Below are 19893 nucleotides of genomic sequence, written 5' to 3'. Positions count from 1 at the left end.
AATAAATTGAATTCACAGTTAGAAACATTCCTAAAGACAACTCCAACCAGTTTCCAAATTTTCACTGGAAAATTCTATCAAGTATTTAAGGAAAAATTATTTCTTAGGACAGCATTACACAGCAACACATTAGGCAGAGATAATACAAGGAAACTACAGAACAATTTCCTTCATGAGCACAGATGCAGAATTCCTTAACAAAATGTAATTAATAAATCAAATTCAGCAATATGTAAATAGGATAATACACTGTGATTACATGGAGTTTTTCCTAGGAATGAAGATTTGGTTCACTTAGACAAATCAAAATAATTTGTCATATCAACAAGTTCGAAAACTATACAGTCCTATGAATAGATATAGAAAAAAACCCATGTGACACAATTCAACATCCATTTGTGACAAAAACTCTCAGCAATTTAGGAATAAAAAGAAACTTTGTCAGTCTGATAAAGGATATCTACAAAATCTTTATACCAAAATAAGGTAAATATAACATATTCAATGTTAAGACACTGAATGTTTTCCCACAAAACTGTATGAGATAAGAATGTATGCCCTTACCACTCCAGTTCAACACTGCTGGAGGGCCCCAGGCAAAAAGACAAGAAAAAGAAATGAAAGGCACACCGATAAGAAAAAAAAAAAAAATTAAGACCATCTCTACACACAATGTTACCATGAAAAACAAAAAGCTACAAAAAAAGTAACAAGAATATATAAGTAGGTTTAGTAAAGTCATAGAAAAGTATCCATTATATGTTTATATACTAGCAAGGAGCGGTTGGAAATTAAGACCAATAAAAAAAACACTTTGAGGCACTAGCATCAAAATACTCAGGGACACACAGTACTCATTAAATTTAACAAAATACGCACAAGATTTGTAGTAAAACACTGACCTAAAATAATCGAAAGCTATACCCTGTGCATGAGTTCAAAGACTCAATATTAGTAAGATGTCAATTCTCTCCCAAATTTATCTACACAGATTCACTATCTCTCTAACCAAAATTACAGCTGACGCTTTTTTTGTTTTTTGTGGTTTCTCAAAGCTGATTTAAAATTTACATGGAAAGGCAAAAGGCTTAAGACAGTCAAATTTTAAAACAACAAAATTGGAGGACTCATATTGCTTGATTTCAAGACTTCTTATACAGCAACACTAATTAAGCCGTATGGTTTTGATTTAAAGCACACACACATAGATCAATGGAACAAAATTGAGTGCAGAAATAGACCCACACATATGGACAAATGATTTTCCACAAAGGTGCCTTGGTGAAGAAAGAGTGGTACATTAAAAAAATACAACCCATACCTTGTGAAAAGTTAAGTTACACAGATCGTAGGCTGAAATGTAAACTGTAAGACTTCTGTAAGTAAACACAGGAGATCGTCAAGTGACTAATGGATAAACTATATATAGTATGTCCCTACAATGGAATATTATTAGGCCATAAAAAGAAAGAAAGTACTGATACATGTGACCGCAAGTACAAACTTTGAAAACATTATGCTAAGTGAAAGAAGTCAGACAAAAAAGACCACATATTGCATGATTCCATTTGCATGAAATGTTCAAAATAGGCAGATCTATCAAGACAGAAAGTGTATGAGTGGTTGCTAGAGGCTAGGGAGAGAGGAAAATGGAGAGTGGCTGCTGATAGGTACAGAATTTCTTTTTGGTATGATGAAAAAACAGAAAATCTTTGAGGCTTTGGGTTGGAGAGAAAGCCAGAACATAAATAGAAAAACTTGATAAACTGGAATTCGTTAAAGCTAACAATTTGCTCTTCAAAAGACACTGCCAAGGAAATAAAAAGACAAGTATACAGATTCAGTATAAAAAAATTTTTTTTGCAAAACACATTTCTAAGAAAGAATTTATGCCAGAATATATAAGGAACTCTCATTTGAAAACAATAACCTGGTTTTAAAAAGAAATAGGTAAAACAACACAATGCTTCATGGAAGATATGAATGGCAAAAAATGCATGAAAACATGCTCAACATCAATAGTCATTAAGGAAGCACAAAACCACAAAGAGAAACCACTATCCATGTATGAGAACGGCTAGCTTTTAAGAAACTGGTCATACTGCGCATGGGCAAAGAGGCAGGGCACCCGGGACTCCCTTCCATTGCTGGCGGGGACTCAAAATGGGACAGTCACCAGGAAAAGTTTGCTAGTTTCTCATATTCACTTACCAGATGGCTTAGCAAGCCCAAGCCTACGTCTTTATTTACTCAAAAAGACATGAAAACAGATGTCCACGCGTACACCTTACGAGAACTGCTTATAGCAGCTTCAGTCATAATTGCCAAAAGCTGGAAACAACCCAAGGGTCCATCAACGGCTGAATAAACCAACTGAAACTCTCATGACAGACTTTTTTTTTTTTTCCTAAATAAAAAGACCCAGAAGCAGTGATGAGAAACCCAAGGCAAGTCTGAAGGAACTTCAGCTGTAATAATACCAAAAGGACTGCAACAAAGCAAACACTAGAGTCATCTTGGGAAGATCCAAAGGTATTTTTTAAATGTTCTCTGCTTAACCTGGGACTAGGGAAGGTAGTTCAAGGACCACCCAGTGTCACACTGCTGGGATCAGTTTCCAGGCTCCTCCACTTACTAGTTCTGTGATGTCGAGCACAATAGCTGTACCAACCTCACAGTGTCAATGTAGAGATTAAAGGAATTTATATATAGGGGTGCCTGGGTGGCTCAGTCACTTAAGCGTCTGACTTTGGCTCAGGTCACGATTTCATGGTTTGTGAGTTCGAGCCCCACATCAAGCTCTGTGCTGACAGCTGGGAGCCTGGAGCCTGCTTCCCATTCTGTATCTCCCTCTCTCTCTGCCCCTCCCCCGCTCACACTCTGTCTCTCTCTCAAAAAAGAATAAACATTTAAAAAAAAAAAAAGGAATTTATATATATAAATTGCCACACACACACACACACACACACACACACACACACACGGCAATTTTTAAAATGCCTGAGCTGGTTATTAGCTATTATTATTCCAATTATTATTCTTATTAACCAGATCTTAATACTCTTATTTGTTGTTGCCTAGTTTGAGATAATGGATGATTCATTCTCTATCTCTGCCTTTTTTTTTTTTAAATGAATTACAATAGGATGAATTCAAACAAAAATCCCACCACAGATTTGACAAAATTCTATCCAATATATCTTCTAACTGACTTGTAAAATAATGATTTCTCGGGGCTCCTGAACGGCTCAGTCAGTTAAGTGTCCCACTCTCGATTCTGGCTCACGTCATGATCTCACAGCTTGTGAGTTTGAGCCCCGCACTGGGCTTTACGCTGACAGTGAGGATCCTGCTTGAGATTCTCTCTGCCTCTCTCTCTCTCTCTCTGCCCCTTCCCTGCTTGAGCGCACATGCTCTCTCTCTCTCTCTCTCTCTCTCTCTCAAAATAAATAAACAAATGAATGAATAAATAAATAAATAAATAATAAATATGAAAATAAATAAAATATTTTCTCATCTCTGAAATTTTCTAGGCATCTACAAGACAAGCAACAAGCATTTTAATCCAAGTATTTTCTCTGTTCACATCGAAGCCACACCCCATAAATTCTGATGCCATTTGCTGAATTTACTAGATTGCCTTCTGCTATTCCCTGTGTTGACAATTTTTATTGTTTCTGTTCTGATGGTGACTTTTAAAGTCAGCTTTCCATTAATACTCAACACTGTGGTTATCCTTCAATCTCCTAGGTGCACAGCGTAAAAATACAAAAAGGCACCAAACTCTACCTTCTCCATAGCCAAGTAATAAGATGTCAGGGAAAACAAATCTAGAAATCACCTACGTTCTCTCTTTCACGAAATTAAACCTCTTTTCTTCCCGGATCTTCATTCCCTCCTCAGTTAAGTGAAGACACTGAATTAGACTAAAAAGGCTTTGAACCAAGTATTTACATAATTTCATCTCTAATTGAATATATGAAAGAACACGGTTGCATAGGATAAATATAGGTCTCTAAAAACTGGCTATGCTAACTGGTAGGATGCAGAATATAATCCGACGAAACTCTGTGATGCCAAGATATATAAATTATGCACCAAAATGAGATTTAGTACAAACATCCAGTAGGAGCTCTAATTAATTTGACATCAAACTATTACATGCTTCACAATTTTTACCTTCATTTATAACTGACTGATGTTAACCTATCATGTCTTAATTATATAAAATAAACCTCTTTGCTATATTTTGTTATTCATTTATATATTTTAATTTATACACACCCGAACAAGTAACTGTCATAAAACGTGCAAAGATAACACCAAAGTACACACTGCCCATGTGCTCTCTAGCCTCCCTCTTCCCTCTGGTGTTGTTATGATCTGCAATGATCAGACTTTATATAAATCGTCTCATGTCATCACACAACTTTATTTTAAAAGGGTAGCCTAGGGGCGCCTGGTTGGCTCGATCTGTTAAACACCCAATTCTTGATTTCAGCTCAGGCCACGATCTCACGGTTTGTGAGACTGAGCCCTGCATCAGGTTCCGTGCTGACAGCGTGAGGCCTGCTTGGGATGCTCTCTCTCTGTCTCTCTGCCCCTCTCTGGCTCACACTCTTTCCCTCTCTCTTGAAATAAATAAACTTTAAAATTAAATTTAATTTAATTTAATTAAAAAATAAAAGGGTAGCCTAAAAAAAATAGAATAAACACTAAAACCAAAGGGTTTTTCTCCCCCCTTAAACACTTTTATTTACTGTTCATTCCCAAAATTCACACCATACATAAACACTGGTGCCCTACATACTTGCAAAGGATTCAGATTAAGAAATAGACAAGATTAAAAGCATAAGAGACTGTTAAAAACTGAGAACAAACTGAGGATTGATGGGGGGTGGGAGGGGGAGGGTGGGTGATGGGTATTGAGGAGGGCACCTTTTGGGATGAGCACTGGGTGTTGTATGGAAACCAATTTGACAATAAATTTCATATATTAAAAAAAAAGAAATAGGCAAGATTATTTCTTTAAATAATAAACTTATTATAGCATTTATTCTGAACAATAAGAGTTTAACAACAATGAAATAAACCAAATTTGTACGTACCACTCCCTAATAACAAGGCTGGGCAATGGGAGAAGCGTGCTAGTTTCTTTCAGAAACACATCCAAATATTTTAGTAGTGAATTGGGTCAACTATTGTGATTGCCTTAAAAATTTTTTTTAATGTTTTATTATTTACTTTTGAGGGAGAGAGAGAGAGAGAGAGAGACAGACAGACAGACAGACAGAGCATGAATGGAGGAGAAGCAGAGAGAGAGAGGGAATCCGAAGCAGGCTCCAGGCTCCGAGCTGTCAGCACAGAGCCCCATGTGGGGCTAGAACCCACAAGCCGTGAGATCATGACCTGAGCCTAAGTTGGACGCTTAACCGACTGAGCCACCCAGTCGGTTGCCTTTAAAAGCAACTTAAGTTAATCATGATAAAGAGAAAAATTATTTCCAAACACACATTAAATTACAGGTAAGGCAAGGCACCTACCTCATGCACAAGAGCAAGCGAGGTCTGCTTGAAACTTCGCCCTCTACTGGCCATCAGTCGATTCAATGGTTTGCCTTCTTTACTCTGGTATGTTGAAATATCATAACAAAATAACATACCACCTGAAAAAAAAAAACTTATAAAAACACTTCTTATGGGAAAAATTCATTAATCATATTCTCAATAATCCATATCCACTCAACCTGGATAGAGGTATTTAGAAATGAAAAGAATTTACTAAGCAAATTATGATTTTTGACTATTGGTGTCTAAGGAAAGAAAAAACAGAAGAGATACAAGACGTCAGCTGTTACTATATTCAAACTATCACTTATTTACAAGACTTATTCGTTTGTAAATAAGTGAAGAAATTTACAATTCGCACCTTATTTTAATCTCTAGAAGTAACCATTCACGAAGTTTAAGTTTTTTTTTTTTTTAATTTTTTTTTTCAACGTTTATTTATTTTTGGGACAGAGAGAGACAGAGCATGAACGGGGGAGGGGCAGAGAGAGAGGGAGACACAGAATCAGAAACAGGCTCCAGGCTCTGAGCCATCAGCCCAGAGCCTGATGCGGGGCTCGAACTCCCGGACCGCGAGATCGTGACCTGGTTGAAGTCGGACGCTTAACCGACTGCGCCACCCAGGTGCCCCTCGAAGTTAAAGTTTTTTAGAATAAATTCCAATGAAAGAGAAATGCTTGCACCAATACCAATCCTCGGGACCTCCTGATAACAGGGGTCCCTTTCGTTTACACCTACAAGTGGACAAGTTTTCTTTCATCCCTACACTCACCGTGTATTCACCCTCCCCTTCTCCCTCCTTCCTCCTCCTCCTCTAACCCTTCCTGTCCTCCCCACTTGGGTCAACTAAGTTCTTGAATTGAACTCCTAGTTCTGGCTGGCCCCCAGTCTCAACTGAAAAGCAAAGACAGGCAGCCAAATGCTAGACTATGAGCGAGAGTAGTCTTAGAAGCTCTCTGGGGGTAACTCTGAGCCAATGAGAAGACACACTCAAGAAGTAAGATAATTTAAAACACAAAGATCATTGCATTTTTAAACCTCTCTTATTGAAGGATAATATACAACACAGGAAAAGTGCACACTGAGCATACAGCTCAATGAACTCCCACGAACAACATATGATCAGCATCCGGATGAAGAAACAAAACATTATCAAAATCCCAGAAGCCTTGGGGCGCCTGGGTGGTTCAGTCGGTTAAGCGTCCCACTTCGGCTCAGGTCGTGATCTCGCGGTCCGTGAGTTTGAGCCCTACGTCGGGCTCTGTGCTGACAGCTCAGAACCTGGAGCCTGCTTCAGATTCTGTGTCTCCCTCTCTCTCTGACCCTCCCCCCACTCATGTTCTGTCTCTGTCTCAAAAATAAATAAACGTTAAAAAAAATTTTTTTTTAAATCCTAGAAGCCTTTCTCATGTCTCCTGCTGGTCACATCCACCCCCACCCCAACGGTTACAACCTTCTAATGACCATTTTGCCTACTTTGGTACTTTATATAAATGGAATTAGACTGTATAGATGCTTTTATATCTGGCTTCCTTCACTCAAATAATCATTGCGAGAATCAGCCACAATAGTGGCAGTTGCAGAACGCTCATTCTTGTTGCGGAGTAATATTCCCTCATGTGAATGTAACGCAACTGATTTATCCATTTTACTGCCAGTAGGCAAGGAGATAGCTTCCAGGTTGAGGGCTACTCAAAGAATGTTCCTGTGGACCTTAGGGCATGTCTTTGGTGATTTCATCTCTGTTTATCCCTGAGACTGAAATAACTAGGTAAAATAGGATCTGAACTGGTTCAGAACCAGTTTTCCAAAGTGGTTGCACTAACTTACATTCCCAGCAGCAGTTCTGGGTGCTCCACATATTAACCGATACTTTTCATTTTCCATCTCTTTTCACCTTAGCCATCCTGCTAATGGTATCTTATTGTGGTATGAATTTGGATTTCTCTGATAAGGAAGTTAACGATCTACTCGTATGTTCACTGGACACCTGAATTTCTTCTTTTGGAAGATGTGTTCAATTCTTTCTCCCATTTTTCCCCCCATTTATTGAGTGACTTTCTTGTTGATTTGCAAAAGATTCTCGATATCATCTAAATCGAGTCCTTCGTCACAAATATGTATCGTAAATACCTTCTTTGCATTCTGTGGCCGGCTTTTTCACACTCTTAAAGGTAGATTTTGGTTAACACATGGTCTTGATTTTAATATAATTCATTACGATTTTTATAACTTGAGACTTTAATTATAGGACCATTTGTTGAAAAGATCATCCCTTTTCTTCATAGCATTGCGGCGCCCCTTTGGAATAAATCTGGTGACCTTGACACGTGGGTTTGTTTCTGGATGCTCTATATTCTTCATTCGTAAATCTGTCTATCCTTGCAACAACGCTGCACTCTCAATTGTTTTCTAATTTTATTTAAAAAATTTTGTTTTAATGTTTACATATTTTTGAGAAAGAGAGAGACCGAGCGTGAGTGGGGGAGGGGCAGAGAGAGATGGGGAGACACAGAATCCGAAGCAGGCTCCAGGCTCCGAGCTGTCAGCACGGAGCCCAACACGGGGCTCAAACTCACAGACTGTGAGATCACGACCTGAGCCAAAGTCAGATACTCTACTGACTGAGCCACCAGGCACCCCACTCTCTCAACTACTGTGGCTTTATAAGAGGCCTTGATATCTGGTATTATGTATCTTCCTACTTTCTTGTTATTCTTCAAGATTACTTTGGCTATTTTTGGTTTTCTGCATTTCCACACAAACTTTAGAATCAGCTTGTCAATTTCCAAGATCTTAACTGGGATATTGCTTGGGACTGGACTGAATCTATTAATTTGAAGAGAACTGACATTTTTTTTTTTTTTTTAATTTTTTTATCAACGTTTATTTATTTTGGGGACAGAGAGAGACAGAGCATGAACGGGGGAGGGGCAGAGAGAGAGGGAGACACAGAATCGGAAACAGGCTCCAGGCTCCGAGCCATCAGCCCAGAGCCCGACGCGGGGCTCGAACTCCCGGACCGCGAGATCGTGACCTGGCTGAAGTCGGACGCTTAACCGACTGCGCCACCCAGGCGCCCCGAGAACTGACATTTTTACAACTTGGTGTCTTCTAGTCCATAAACATTGTGTATCACTTCATTTACTAGGATTTCTTTAAGTTTTCTCCATAATATTTCGTAGCTTCCAGTGCAAAGGTTTTACACACCCTGCTAAATTTACCCTAGGTAATTAATATTTTTCAGTGCTATTATAAATGGTACAGTTTTAAAATTTTGTTATGGTATATGAAAATATATAATTGATTTGTATGTTGACCTTTGTATGTAATGCAGTAACCCTGCTGAATTCATTTATTAATCCTCTTTTTTTCAAGTTTTTAATTTATTCTGAGAAAGAAAGAGCATAAGCAGGGGAAGGGCAGAAGGGTGGGGGACGGAGGGAGAGGGAGAGGGAGAGGGAGGGGGAGAGGGAGAGGGAGGGGGAGGGGAGGGGGAGAGGGGGAGGGAGAGAAGAGAGAATCTGAAGCAGGCTCCACACTGTCAGCACAGAGCCTGACACGAGGTTTGAGCTCATGAACTACAGACCTGAGCTGAAACCAAGGGTCAGACACTCAACCGACTGAGCCACCCAGGCCCCCCATTTATTAATCCTAATTAGTCGGTAGATTATTTTGGATTTTCTATGTACTACACAGTCATCTGCAAATAATGACTATTTTTTTTTTAATTTTTTTTTTCAACGTTTATTTATTTTTGGGACAGAGAGAGACAGAGCATGAATGGGGGAGGGGCAGAGAGAGAGGGAGACACAGAATCGGAAACAGGCTCCAGGCTCTGAGCCGTCAGCCCAGAGCCTGACGCGGGGCTCGAACTCACAGACCGCGAGATCGTGACCTGGCTGAAGTCGGACGCTTAACCGACTGCGCCACCCAGGCGCCCCCAAATAATGACTATTTAATTAAATAATCACAAATGCCTATTTTTATTTTTTTTAAACTAAGCATTATGCCCCCCATGGGACTTAAACTCACAACCACGATATCAAGAGTTACATGCTCTACTGAGTCAGCCAGGCACCCACTAATGACTATTTTAATGTCTAATTTGTCATCTGCAAATAATTACTGTATTATTTCTTCCTTTCTAATGCTTATGACTTTTATTTCTTTTTCTTGGCTTATTACATTAGCTACAGTCTTTATTAAAATACTAAATAATAGGGGCGCCTGGGTGGCTCAGTCGATTAAGTGTCCAACTTTGACACAGGTCGTGATCTCACGGTTCTTGGGTTCGAGCCCCGCATTGGGGTCTGTGTTGACAGCTCAGAGCCTGAAGCCTGCTGTGGATTTTGTGTCTCCCTCTCTCTGCCTCTTGCCTGCTCACACTCCGTCTGTCTGTCTGTCTCTCTCTCTCTCAAAAGTAAATAAACATTTAAAAATTTAAAAAAAATACTAAGTAATAGTGCTTATTTAAAAAATTTTTTAATCTGGGGCGCCTGGGTGGCGCAGTCGGTTAAGCGTCCGACTTCAGCCAGGTCACGATCTCGCGGTCCGTGAGTTCGAGCCCCGCGTCAGGCTCTGGGCTGACGGCTCAGAGCCTGGAGCCTGTTTCCGATTCTGTGTCTCCCTCTCTCTCTGCCCCTCCCCCGTTCATGCTCTGTCTCTCTCTGTCCCAAAAATAAATAAACGTTGAAAAAAAAAATTAAAAAAAAAAAATTTTTTTAATCTTTATTTTTGAGAGAGAGAGAGAGAGCGCATGAGTGGGGAAGGGGCAGAGAGAGAGGGAGACACAGAATCCAAAGCAGGCTCCAGGCTCCGAGCTGTCAGCACAGAGCCTGACATGGGGCTCGAACTCATAGGACTGCGAGATCATGACCTGAGCCAAGGTTGGAAGCTGAACCAACTGAGCCACCGGCGTCACCAACTGAGCCACCGGGCGTCCCTAAATAATAGTACTTGTAACAAACATCCCTATCTTTTTCCCAATCTCAAGGAGTACAAGTTTCAATCTTTCAGTATTAAGTACAAAAACAACATTGTAGCTGTTCTTTATTAGAAGTTTAAAAATTTCCCTTCCAGAGGCACCTGGGTGCCTCAGTTGGTTAAGTGTCTCTGGGGTTTAGTCTCACACTTGGTGAGTTCGAGCTCTGTCCTGACAGCGTGGAACCTACTTGGGATTCTCTGTCTCCGTCTCTCTCTGCTCCTCTCCCCCTTTTGCTTTCTCTCTCTCTCAAAATACATAAAGATTTTTAAAAATGTTCCCTTCCATTCATAGTTTAACGAGAGTCTTTTTTGTATCATGAATGGGAATAAAGCTTTTCAAAGGTGTTTTCTACATCTATTGAGATCATCTGAGGATTGTTCTGCCTTTTTCTATTAATGTTCTGGATTATACCAATTTTCAAACATTGAATTAACGCCACTTAATTGTTATATATTACCCTCTAAGTATTGAATTCAGTTTTCTAACATATTTTGGGGTATTTTTGCAACTATGTTCAATGGGAGAGGTTGGTTTACAGGTTTATAATATTCCCTTCTGGCACTTGGTATTAAGATTATGCTGACTGCATCAACAGTGTTCCCTTTTTCCATTCTGTTAGAATTTATGAAAGATGATTATTACTTCCTCCTTGATTTCTGTGTAAGAACTAACCAAGGAAGCCATCTGCACTTAGAGTTTTCTTTGTAGGAAAGTTTTTACGGATTTAACTTCTTTAATACATATCGAACGATTCAGATAGTCTATTTCTCCTTCTGTTTTACAAAATTTTCTATGTTGATCAATTTCTACATCCTGTCCCAACTGTGAAACTCATTGGCTAAAAGTTCTTTATAATATTCTTTTATGATCTTTTCGAACGCTGTAGGGTCTGAAGAGGCGTCTCCTTTGTTGTTCTTGATTAGAGGTAATCCATATTTCTCTATTTTCTTGTGTAGACTTACAATGGCTTTATCAATTTTATTAAAGTCTTCAAAGATTCGATTTTTGGCAGTGATTTTCATTATATGTTTTCTATTGTTTTGATTCTTATCTTTATTATTCCTTTCCTTAAGCTTAATTTAGGTTATTCTTGAAATGGAAGCTTAAATCATGATTGTCTTCCTGTCTTATTTTTTTAACATATGCACTAAAGAAACAAATTTCCATGTCATGCTGCTTTAGCTACATCCCACAGGTCATGTGGCTCATCCCACAGGTCAATAAGCCATGTGGCTTATTTTCATTATGATTCAGTTAAAAATATTTTCTGATTTCCATTTTTATTTTCTCTTTGATCCATGGATTATTTATAAGTATATTGTTCAATTTTGAGGCTACTGGAGACATTCTAGCTATCTTTTTATTTATTTTTAGCTCAATTCCACCAACATCAGAAGACAGGCTCTAAATAACTTCAATGTTTTGAAATTTCTTGAAGTTTATGTCTGTCATATGGTCACTTTGGTAAGTTTCCCAAGTACTGTTAAGCAACATAAGAATTCTATCACTGTAAGTTACAATGCTTTTCATGTCAATTAACTAAAGTTTGTTCATAGTCTTATTCAGATATTTTGTAAATTTACTGATTTTTTTTTTGTCTGCTCTTTCATCAAGCTATTTAAAATAGGTTTTAAAGTGTCCTACTTCTATTGTAGGTTTGTCCTCTTTTAAAATTTAAATTCCAGTTAGCTAACATACAGTGTAATTTACTTGCAGGTGTACGATGTGGTCATTCAACACTTGGATGCAACACCCAGTGTTCATCACAAGTGCCCTCCTTAATTCCCATCACCCATATAACCCATTCCCCCACCCACTTCCCTTCTGGTAGGTGTGCCTATTTGAACTTGTAGTTTTGCTAATTTCTTTCATATATTTTGAAATTATGTCATTTTGTGCACCCCGATTAGAAATGTGAGATTTTCTTAACGGAGTGACCTCTTTATCTCCATGAACTGTCCCCTTCATTTCAAAGTTTCTTCCGTTTTCGTGCGTCCAGGACTTTTTCATCATATACTGGACAGTATACAAAGGAACCACAGGAAAATCTAAATGATATTTTTTAATCAGAGAGGAGCTGTCCTCCCCTGTCAGACAGATACAGTGAAGGACTGATCATGAAACTGCATCAGAGATTGAACAGGATGAGGCTTGATTATAGCTTTGGTAACTCTCAGTCTACCTGAGAGTCCCTGTTCCTAGGGAGCACCTCCCCCAAGACTTTCATCTGACAGCCTACTCAGTCTCCTCAATACAGAAAGCTTATGAGAGATTCAGATGTGTCACAGGTTTTTGGCTCACCTCTTTCATTCCCATCCCATCAAGCTTCAAAATTTGACAAATATCGTGACGGACAAACAGACTATGTGTCGAAGGCCTGCAAGTCTCCGGTTTTGCCACTCAGGCGCCGCGTGAATGACAAGATCTCTGTTGGTTTCTCTGCCTCCTGCACCAGCCTCTTGTCAAGGTCAAGCCTGAATTTCAGCCTCCAGCTGAGGCAAAACAAGTTAAGTGCACCCAGGTGAAAAGAGCTGTAGATCATCATTATCAATTCACTGCTTGTGTGCTTTGTTTTCTGTCCCGTTCTCCCTGCTCTTCTTTGTTTACGTAAGGCTGGAGATTGCATTTTGCCTCTTAGAAGCGCCAGCCTTAACTTTCAGCGCAAACTCGAAATTCAGCCAGATAGCTTATTAGATGGCTTATTCAGCTTATCAGCTTATGAGCCAGAGTCTTCGGAGAACCAAAACCAGAAACAGAATCTCAATCAATATAATATTATATAAGAATTATATAAGAATTGGGTCACAAGATTATGGGGGCTAAGAAGTCCCATAATCTTGTTGTCTGCAAGCTGGAGAGACCCAGGAAAGATGGTAGGGTAATTCAGAGATGGATGTCCTAGCTAAGGAAAGAGCAAATTCACCCCTTTACTAGTCTTCTGTTCTCTTCAGGCCATCAATGAATTGGGATGTTGCCCACCCACACTGGTGAGGATAAACTTCTTTATTCAGTCTACTGATTTAAATGTTAGCCTCTTCTAGGGGCGCCTGGGTGGCTCAGTCGGTTAAGCATCTGACTTTGGCTCAGGTCACGATCTCGTGGTCCGTGGGTTCGAGCCCCGCGTCGGGCTCTGTGCTGACAGCTCAGAGCCTGGAGCCTGTTTCAGATTCTGTGTCTCCCTCTTTCTCTGACCCTCCCCTGTTCATGCTCTCTCTGTCTCAAAAATGAGTAAACGTTAAAAAAAAAAAAAATTCAAATGTTACCCTCTTCTAGAACAACACTCACAGACATCCAGGAATAATGTTTTACCAGCTACCTGGATATCACTTAGTCCAGTCAAGTTGACATAGAAAATTAACCATCACATCACTCTAGACCCATGCCACCACTAAAAGCTCCACTAGTGTCTCTGTACTCCAACAGACCTCTTCCTAGGCCAAGCCCCAGTCCTAGTCCACAACTGAAATCACTGTCTATCTTCCACGGGGCAGTGGGGGGCACAGTTCTAAAATGTTCTTTCTCTCCATTCTGTGATTTTAATCTACTTATCTCTGCCTCAATAATTCTCCAGTGCCTTTACAATGTGGTTTATCTTTGCCATTTTATCCAGTTGTGTCTAAATGTTAGCAGCAGCAGCACTCTGCCATGACCCATCACATCCTTCTTGAAAGTGGAAGTTAAATCATGATATTAAAAACCTATACCTTGGGTCTATCCAACAAGAAGATTTAATTATGGTAAATATTTATGCCCCCAACTTGACACCACCCAAATATATAAATCAATTAGTCACAAACATAAAAAAAAACTCATTGATAATAATACCATAATAGTAGGGGACTTTCACACCCCACTTACAGCAATGATCTCTAAGCAGAAAATCAACAAGGAAACAATGGCTTTGAATGACACATTGGATCCAATGGACTTAACAAACATATTCGGAACATTTCATCCTAAAGCAGCAGAATACACATTCTTCTCAAGTGCCCATGGGAACATTCTCCAGAGTAGATCACATACTGGTCACAAATCAGCCCCTCAATAAGTACAAAGAGATCAATATCATACCATGCATATTTTCAGATCAAAACGCTAGGACACCTGAAATCAACCACAAGAAAAAAATGGAAAAGTCCACAAATACTTGAAGACTAAAGAACATCCTACTAAAGAATGAATGGGTTAACCAAGAAGTTAAAGAGGAACTTAAAAAGTACATGGAAGCCAATGAAAATGAAAACACGACACTCAAACCTTTAGGATACAGCAAAGGCAGTCGTAAGAAGGAAGTATATAGCAATCCTAAAGAAGAAAGAAAGGTCTCCAATACACAACCTAATCTTACACCTAAAGGAGCTGGAAAAAGAACAGTAAATAAAGCCTAAAACCAGCAGAGGAAGAGAAATAATAAAGATTAGAGCAGAAATCAATGATGTCGAAATCAAAAAACAGTAGAACAGATCAACAAAACTAGAAGCTGGTTCTTAGAAAGAATCAATAAAATTGATAAACCCCTAGCCAGATTTATCAACAAGAAAAAGGAGAGGACCCAAATAAATTAAATCATAAATGAAAGAGGAGAGATCACAACCAACACCACAGAAATACAAACAATAATAACAACAGTATGGAGATTCCTCGAAAAATCAGAAATAGAACTACTCTATGACCCAGCAATTGCACTGCTGAGTATTTATACAAAGGATACAAAAGTGCTGATTCAAAGGGGCACAGGCACCCCAATGTTTACGGCAGCATTATCAACAATGGCCAAATCATGGAAAGAGCCTAAAAGTCCATTGACTGATGAATGGATAAAGAAGGTGTGGTGTGTATATACAATGGGATATGACGTGGCAATCAAAAGAATGAGACCTTGTCATTTGCAACAAAAGTGGATGGAACTAGACTGTATTACACTAAGCAAAATAAGTCAGCCAGAGAGACAAATACCTTATGATTTCACTCATATGTGGTATTTAAGAAACGAAACAGATGAACACAGGGAAGGGAAGAAAAAATAAGAAAAATACAGAGAGGGAGGCAAACCATAAGTGACTCTTAAATACAGGGAACAAACGGAGGGTTGCTGGAGCGGTGCTGGGTGGGGGGATGGGCTAAATGGGTGATGGGCACTAAAGGGGACACTTGTCGGGATGAGCACTGGGTGTTATATGTAAGTGGTGAATCACTAGATTCTACTCCTGAACCTATCATAACACTTTATGTTAACTAACTTGGATTTAAATTTTAAAAACTAAATTAAGAATTAATTAATTGATTAAAATACAATTAAGAACGCTTCCTAATTAAAACCAAACCCTCTACCTTGATATTATGTAGTGCACTCACCTGCAAGGCCAGGTTTCAAACCCGGTTGCTTGTTTGTTTCATACATTTTCAATATAAAATTGGGGATTCCTGCTACGGTCTTTCCTTGGTCTGAGCGAACACCTCCTTTTAATGCAGAGTGATATACTCCACGGGGCATATTCACCATTTCTTGCTTCACAAGAGATGTAAAAAATTCCTCCAAAGCTGAAAGAGGTGAAAGATCAAAAGTAAACATAGTATGTTAGGAGAGCATCATTCACTCTTAACTCATATATAGTTATTTTCATGCATACTTGCACACCCACACACACAGCTGTATTTCAGACCAAACTTCACACAGTGAAAGGGAACTCTTGATTCCCATCCTTTGCTTAGTCTTCCCAAATTATAACATGGCACCCAGTTACTCAAGCTTAAAACCTTCATCATTCTCAATTCCTCTCTTTCTCACACTTGGTATACGTAAATCCACGAGCAAGCCCTTGCAGATCTACCTGCAGAAGTATATCCTGGCTCCATCATCCATTTCTCTCCATTTTCACCGCTGCTTGCCTACAAAACAGGTTTGTACTCAAGTGTTATTTCCCTAAGGGCCACTAGAGGTTGCCCAATGCAGAAACAAAAACAACGAACACATCTAAGCTAAACAAATGGTAGGCATGGAAAACAAAACGGAAAACCACTGCCTGTGCCTCTCGTAGGAACAAAAAAGAAGGGTCCACCTAACTAAACAGGAATTTCATTCTTAATAGATCTCAAAGTCCTCTTTAAATGACTGGGATTAAATTGAAGGTGCTCACTGGAGCATCTATTATGCGCCCAGTTCCGTTACTCCTACATAGAACCTTCCTAGAGGTGACCACGCTTCTCCACTGAAAGCCCAGAGAACGCCTGTGTGGGATGTTTTCCATTTACCCCTCCAGACCGGCCCTCTGCCCTCTCAACCTTGCTCTGTGCGTTAGGAGACAACCTTTATCGACTACATCCGCAGGGCTCCCTTGTCCTCCGGCTTTTAGTTGGCTTTCTCCAATGGGAGACACTCGCCGAAGATCAGAGGTTGGAAGCAGAGTGAGGTCAGGGCATGTGTCCCCAGACACCCTCCTGCAGGACTGTTACAAGTGGCCTGCATCCCTCTTCTGCAGCCACTGGCTTCCCTGAGGCAGCGCTATGCACGACACAGACGCTCTCCCCAATTCTCCAGACTGCTACGTCCCCTTCCTTACCTCTTCAGGCTGGGGGACATTAACCACTCGGGGATAACGCACCATTGCTTGTGAATTTCCTTCAAACCCGACCACACAGCTATAAATGGTGCCTGTATGAAACCCTCAAGGACTCCAACTGAATGTGCCTCTTCTGCCAAGCCCCTGGCTAATACATCATCTACATGAAAGAGACGCACGACGTCCAGTCACAGGCCACATACCCCAATTCCTGCATAGGCGTGCACAGGTGTGACTGCTTCACCCTGGGGGGTGAGTACAGACGACTCAGAATGTAGCTAAAGATGTTTATGAGGACAGAGGAGCTATGGCGGGAGAAGGTAATTTCACGCTTTCTCAGAAGGGAATCTATTTTGGCAAAAGCTCATCCGTGTCAGGAGGTAAGTACACATCTGCGCGCAGACTAACTCGGGAACCGAACTCTGTCTCCTTGTCAAGCTCTTCAGAGAACTAAGGACTCTCAAATTAACTCAAGCCCCCACAATGAGTTTAAATGAGGGTAGGACACCATGAGTATGACCAATGTATAGAGCACCATCTTCCCTGGCCAGGAAGCTAGGAACTACGATTTCTTTTCTACTGCTTCTGAGCCTTGCCCTGTCCCTCCAGATGATCAGGTGAGAATTTAAAAGAGCTGAAAATTCTGTAGAACACGGGGTGTTAAATATAAATTTTTAAAACACCCCCCAGTGTCCTTTAATAGGTGAGGGGACAAACTGTGGAACATCCTACAATGGAGTACTACTCAGCAATTGAAAGAAATCGACATAGGCAAGTATTTGGGTAAACATCAAAGTCATTATGCTGTGTGTAAAAAAAAATTCTTTAGCTGAAAAGTGTATATACTATATGGGGGCGAACTAGTGAAATCCTAAGTCTATAGTGTTTTTTTGTTTTATTTTTTAAAGAGAGAGAGCGTGAGCAGGGGAGGGGGAAAAGAGGGAGGGAGAGGGGGGAGAGAGGGAGAGGGAGGGAAAGAGAGAGAGAGAGAGAGAGAGAGAGAGAGAGAGAGAGAGAGAGAGAATCTTCAGCAGGCTGCAGGCTCAGTGCAGAGCCCGACACGGGGCTCAATCCCATAGTCCTGGGATCATGACCCGAGCCGAAATCAAGAGTTGGACGCTGAACCGACTGAGCCCCCCAGGAGCCCCTAACGGGTCTATGGTTTAAATAATTGCTTTGTACCAATGTGAATTTCCTGGTTTTAATAATGAACCAAAGTATGTGAGAGGTTATCCCGCTGGGTACGTTACAGTGTACCTGCAACTTCTTTTAAGTCATTTAAGTTCATTTCAAAATAAAAAACAAAATAAAATACCAGTAACATCCCTATTTAAAAGGCGGCAAATTACTGGATTCCTCTGCAGCTGCTTTTGTGTTTACTTGAAAAGACATCAGGGAAGAAAAGGACCAGGGTTCACTCATGCTCAGTGCAATTTGGTTTTCTGGCTGCTGTAACTAGAGACCTCGTGTGTATTACCCACCGTGTGCCTTTTAGGGCGTATGTTCCTAAGGCTGGTGCTTTCTCCTGGTCCTTTTTTGAGTTCTCCAGTAACTGCAGGGAAAGGGAGGCCCAGAAAAATAAAGAACTTTGCCCCACGGCGACACGGTTTGCCAGACCCTGGCAGTTTCTAGAGCACCCCCACGTGATGCTACTGAATTTTCTCCAACAGACATACTTGCTGAACTCAAATCCTCCCCTTCTTTCTCAGGGAAAGGCACTCGTAACGATCAAGTACGAACAATGTAGAAGAGCCAGTTAATGGCCACCACATCCTGAGAGGACAGAAGCAACAGCACACCTTGGCCACACCATCTCCTTTCTCTGCCACACGCCTGGGGGGGACTGGATAACATCATTTAAAAAGCCCAAAAGGACTAGGACTTCTACCTCTATGGCAATTTGGGGACGCAGGAGGAACTTTGGATAACTGAAGGCTTTTTTCCTTCCTGGGACTCACTATTAAAACCGCAAAGGGATCCTAGACTCTCCAGGGCCGTGAGCTGGGAAACGGGGAAGAACAGAAACGGGGAAAAGGAACGAGTCCTTAAGGCTCTTTTCTGGACATCGAGAGAAAAGGAAATGTGAACTCTTTGTCTAAGTTGTTCCATTTCAGTTTTCTCTCATGAAAGGAGGCAGGGATTTGGGACAGAATTGTCTAGAAATAAATAGTATGCATGTGCCTGAATTCCTCAGGAAATCTCCATGGGGGTAAAGCCAAGTGGGAGAAAAAATCTCCTATTATAGGATATGGCGATTATGATTGACAAGATGACATTTCTTGTGTGGGCTGATCTTAATTTTCAGAAGCTGACCTTTTCACATCCACGTACATTCAAGGTAGAATTGGGACAGAACAAGGTAATCGGTGCCTGCTCGGAAAAATGTTGGCTAATACTGAATTAGAATAATTAGATATAATTAGAATAACTTTTTTAAATGTCACGGTCCTATAAGCTTTTTATCAAAACTGAATGATCATACAATTTAATCCATGAATTTACAGCTTTCGAATATTGATACCATCTTCGGAATAATTCTAAAGAAAGAATAAATTCGTAACGAAAGTACCCAGGAAATCTCTGTAGAGTCTAACGATCTTTTCATTTAGCTTATAGAATAAAGAACCGTTATTTGAGCCAGTGACTTAAAGTCCCACTGCAAATTTGTCTCGTTGAATATAGCTTTTGAAATGGATTTTAATTTCTCACTGAAAATGGTGGTTTCAACTGGTTTTCCAGTGCAATTTTATTCGACTCTAACGTTTTCACGTGTGTTCGG

The 19893-nt window shown here is 40.2% G+C and overlaps 1 protein-coding gene, 1 long non-coding RNA gene and 1 other non-coding gene across 4 annotated transcripts in view; 2 read left to right on the top strand and 1 right to left on the bottom strand.

Moving 5' to 3' along the window:
- Nucleotides 1-19893, bottom strand: part of FOCAD (focadhesin) — a 316407-nt gene that overhangs the window by 93545 nt on the left and 202969 nt on the right. For both annotated transcript variants that reach the window (XM_030294286.2, XM_030294287.1), the window contains 2 exons: nt 15910-16095; nt 5544-5665 (listed from right to left, as the gene is read on the bottom strand). In XM_030294286.2, coding sequence (XP_030150146.1) covers nt 5544-5665; nt 15910-16095 — 308 coding nt within the window. The remainder of the gene's footprint in view (nt 1-5543; nt 5666-15909; nt 16096-19893) is intronic.
- Nucleotides 2123-19758, top strand: LOC115499995. The gene is made up of 2 exons (XR_003964333.1): nt 2123-2532; nt 18824-19758. It is a non-coding gene; the product is annotated as an uncharacterized LOC115499995 (long non-coding RNA).
- TRNAQ-UUG lies at nt 13600-13684 on the top strand. The gene has a single exon. It is a non-coding gene; the product is annotated as a tRNA-Gln (tRNA).

The sequence above is a fragment of the Lynx canadensis genome, chromosome D4, assembly GCF_007474595.2.
Source record: "Lynx canadensis isolate LIC74 chromosome D4, mLynCan4.pri.v2, whole genome shotgun sequence".
Taxonomy (NCBI): domain Eukaryota; kingdom Metazoa; phylum Chordata; class Mammalia; order Carnivora; family Felidae; genus Lynx; species Lynx canadensis.
Note: the sequence above shows the minus strand (reverse complement) of the source record. Positions and strands in the feature narration are given on the sequence as shown.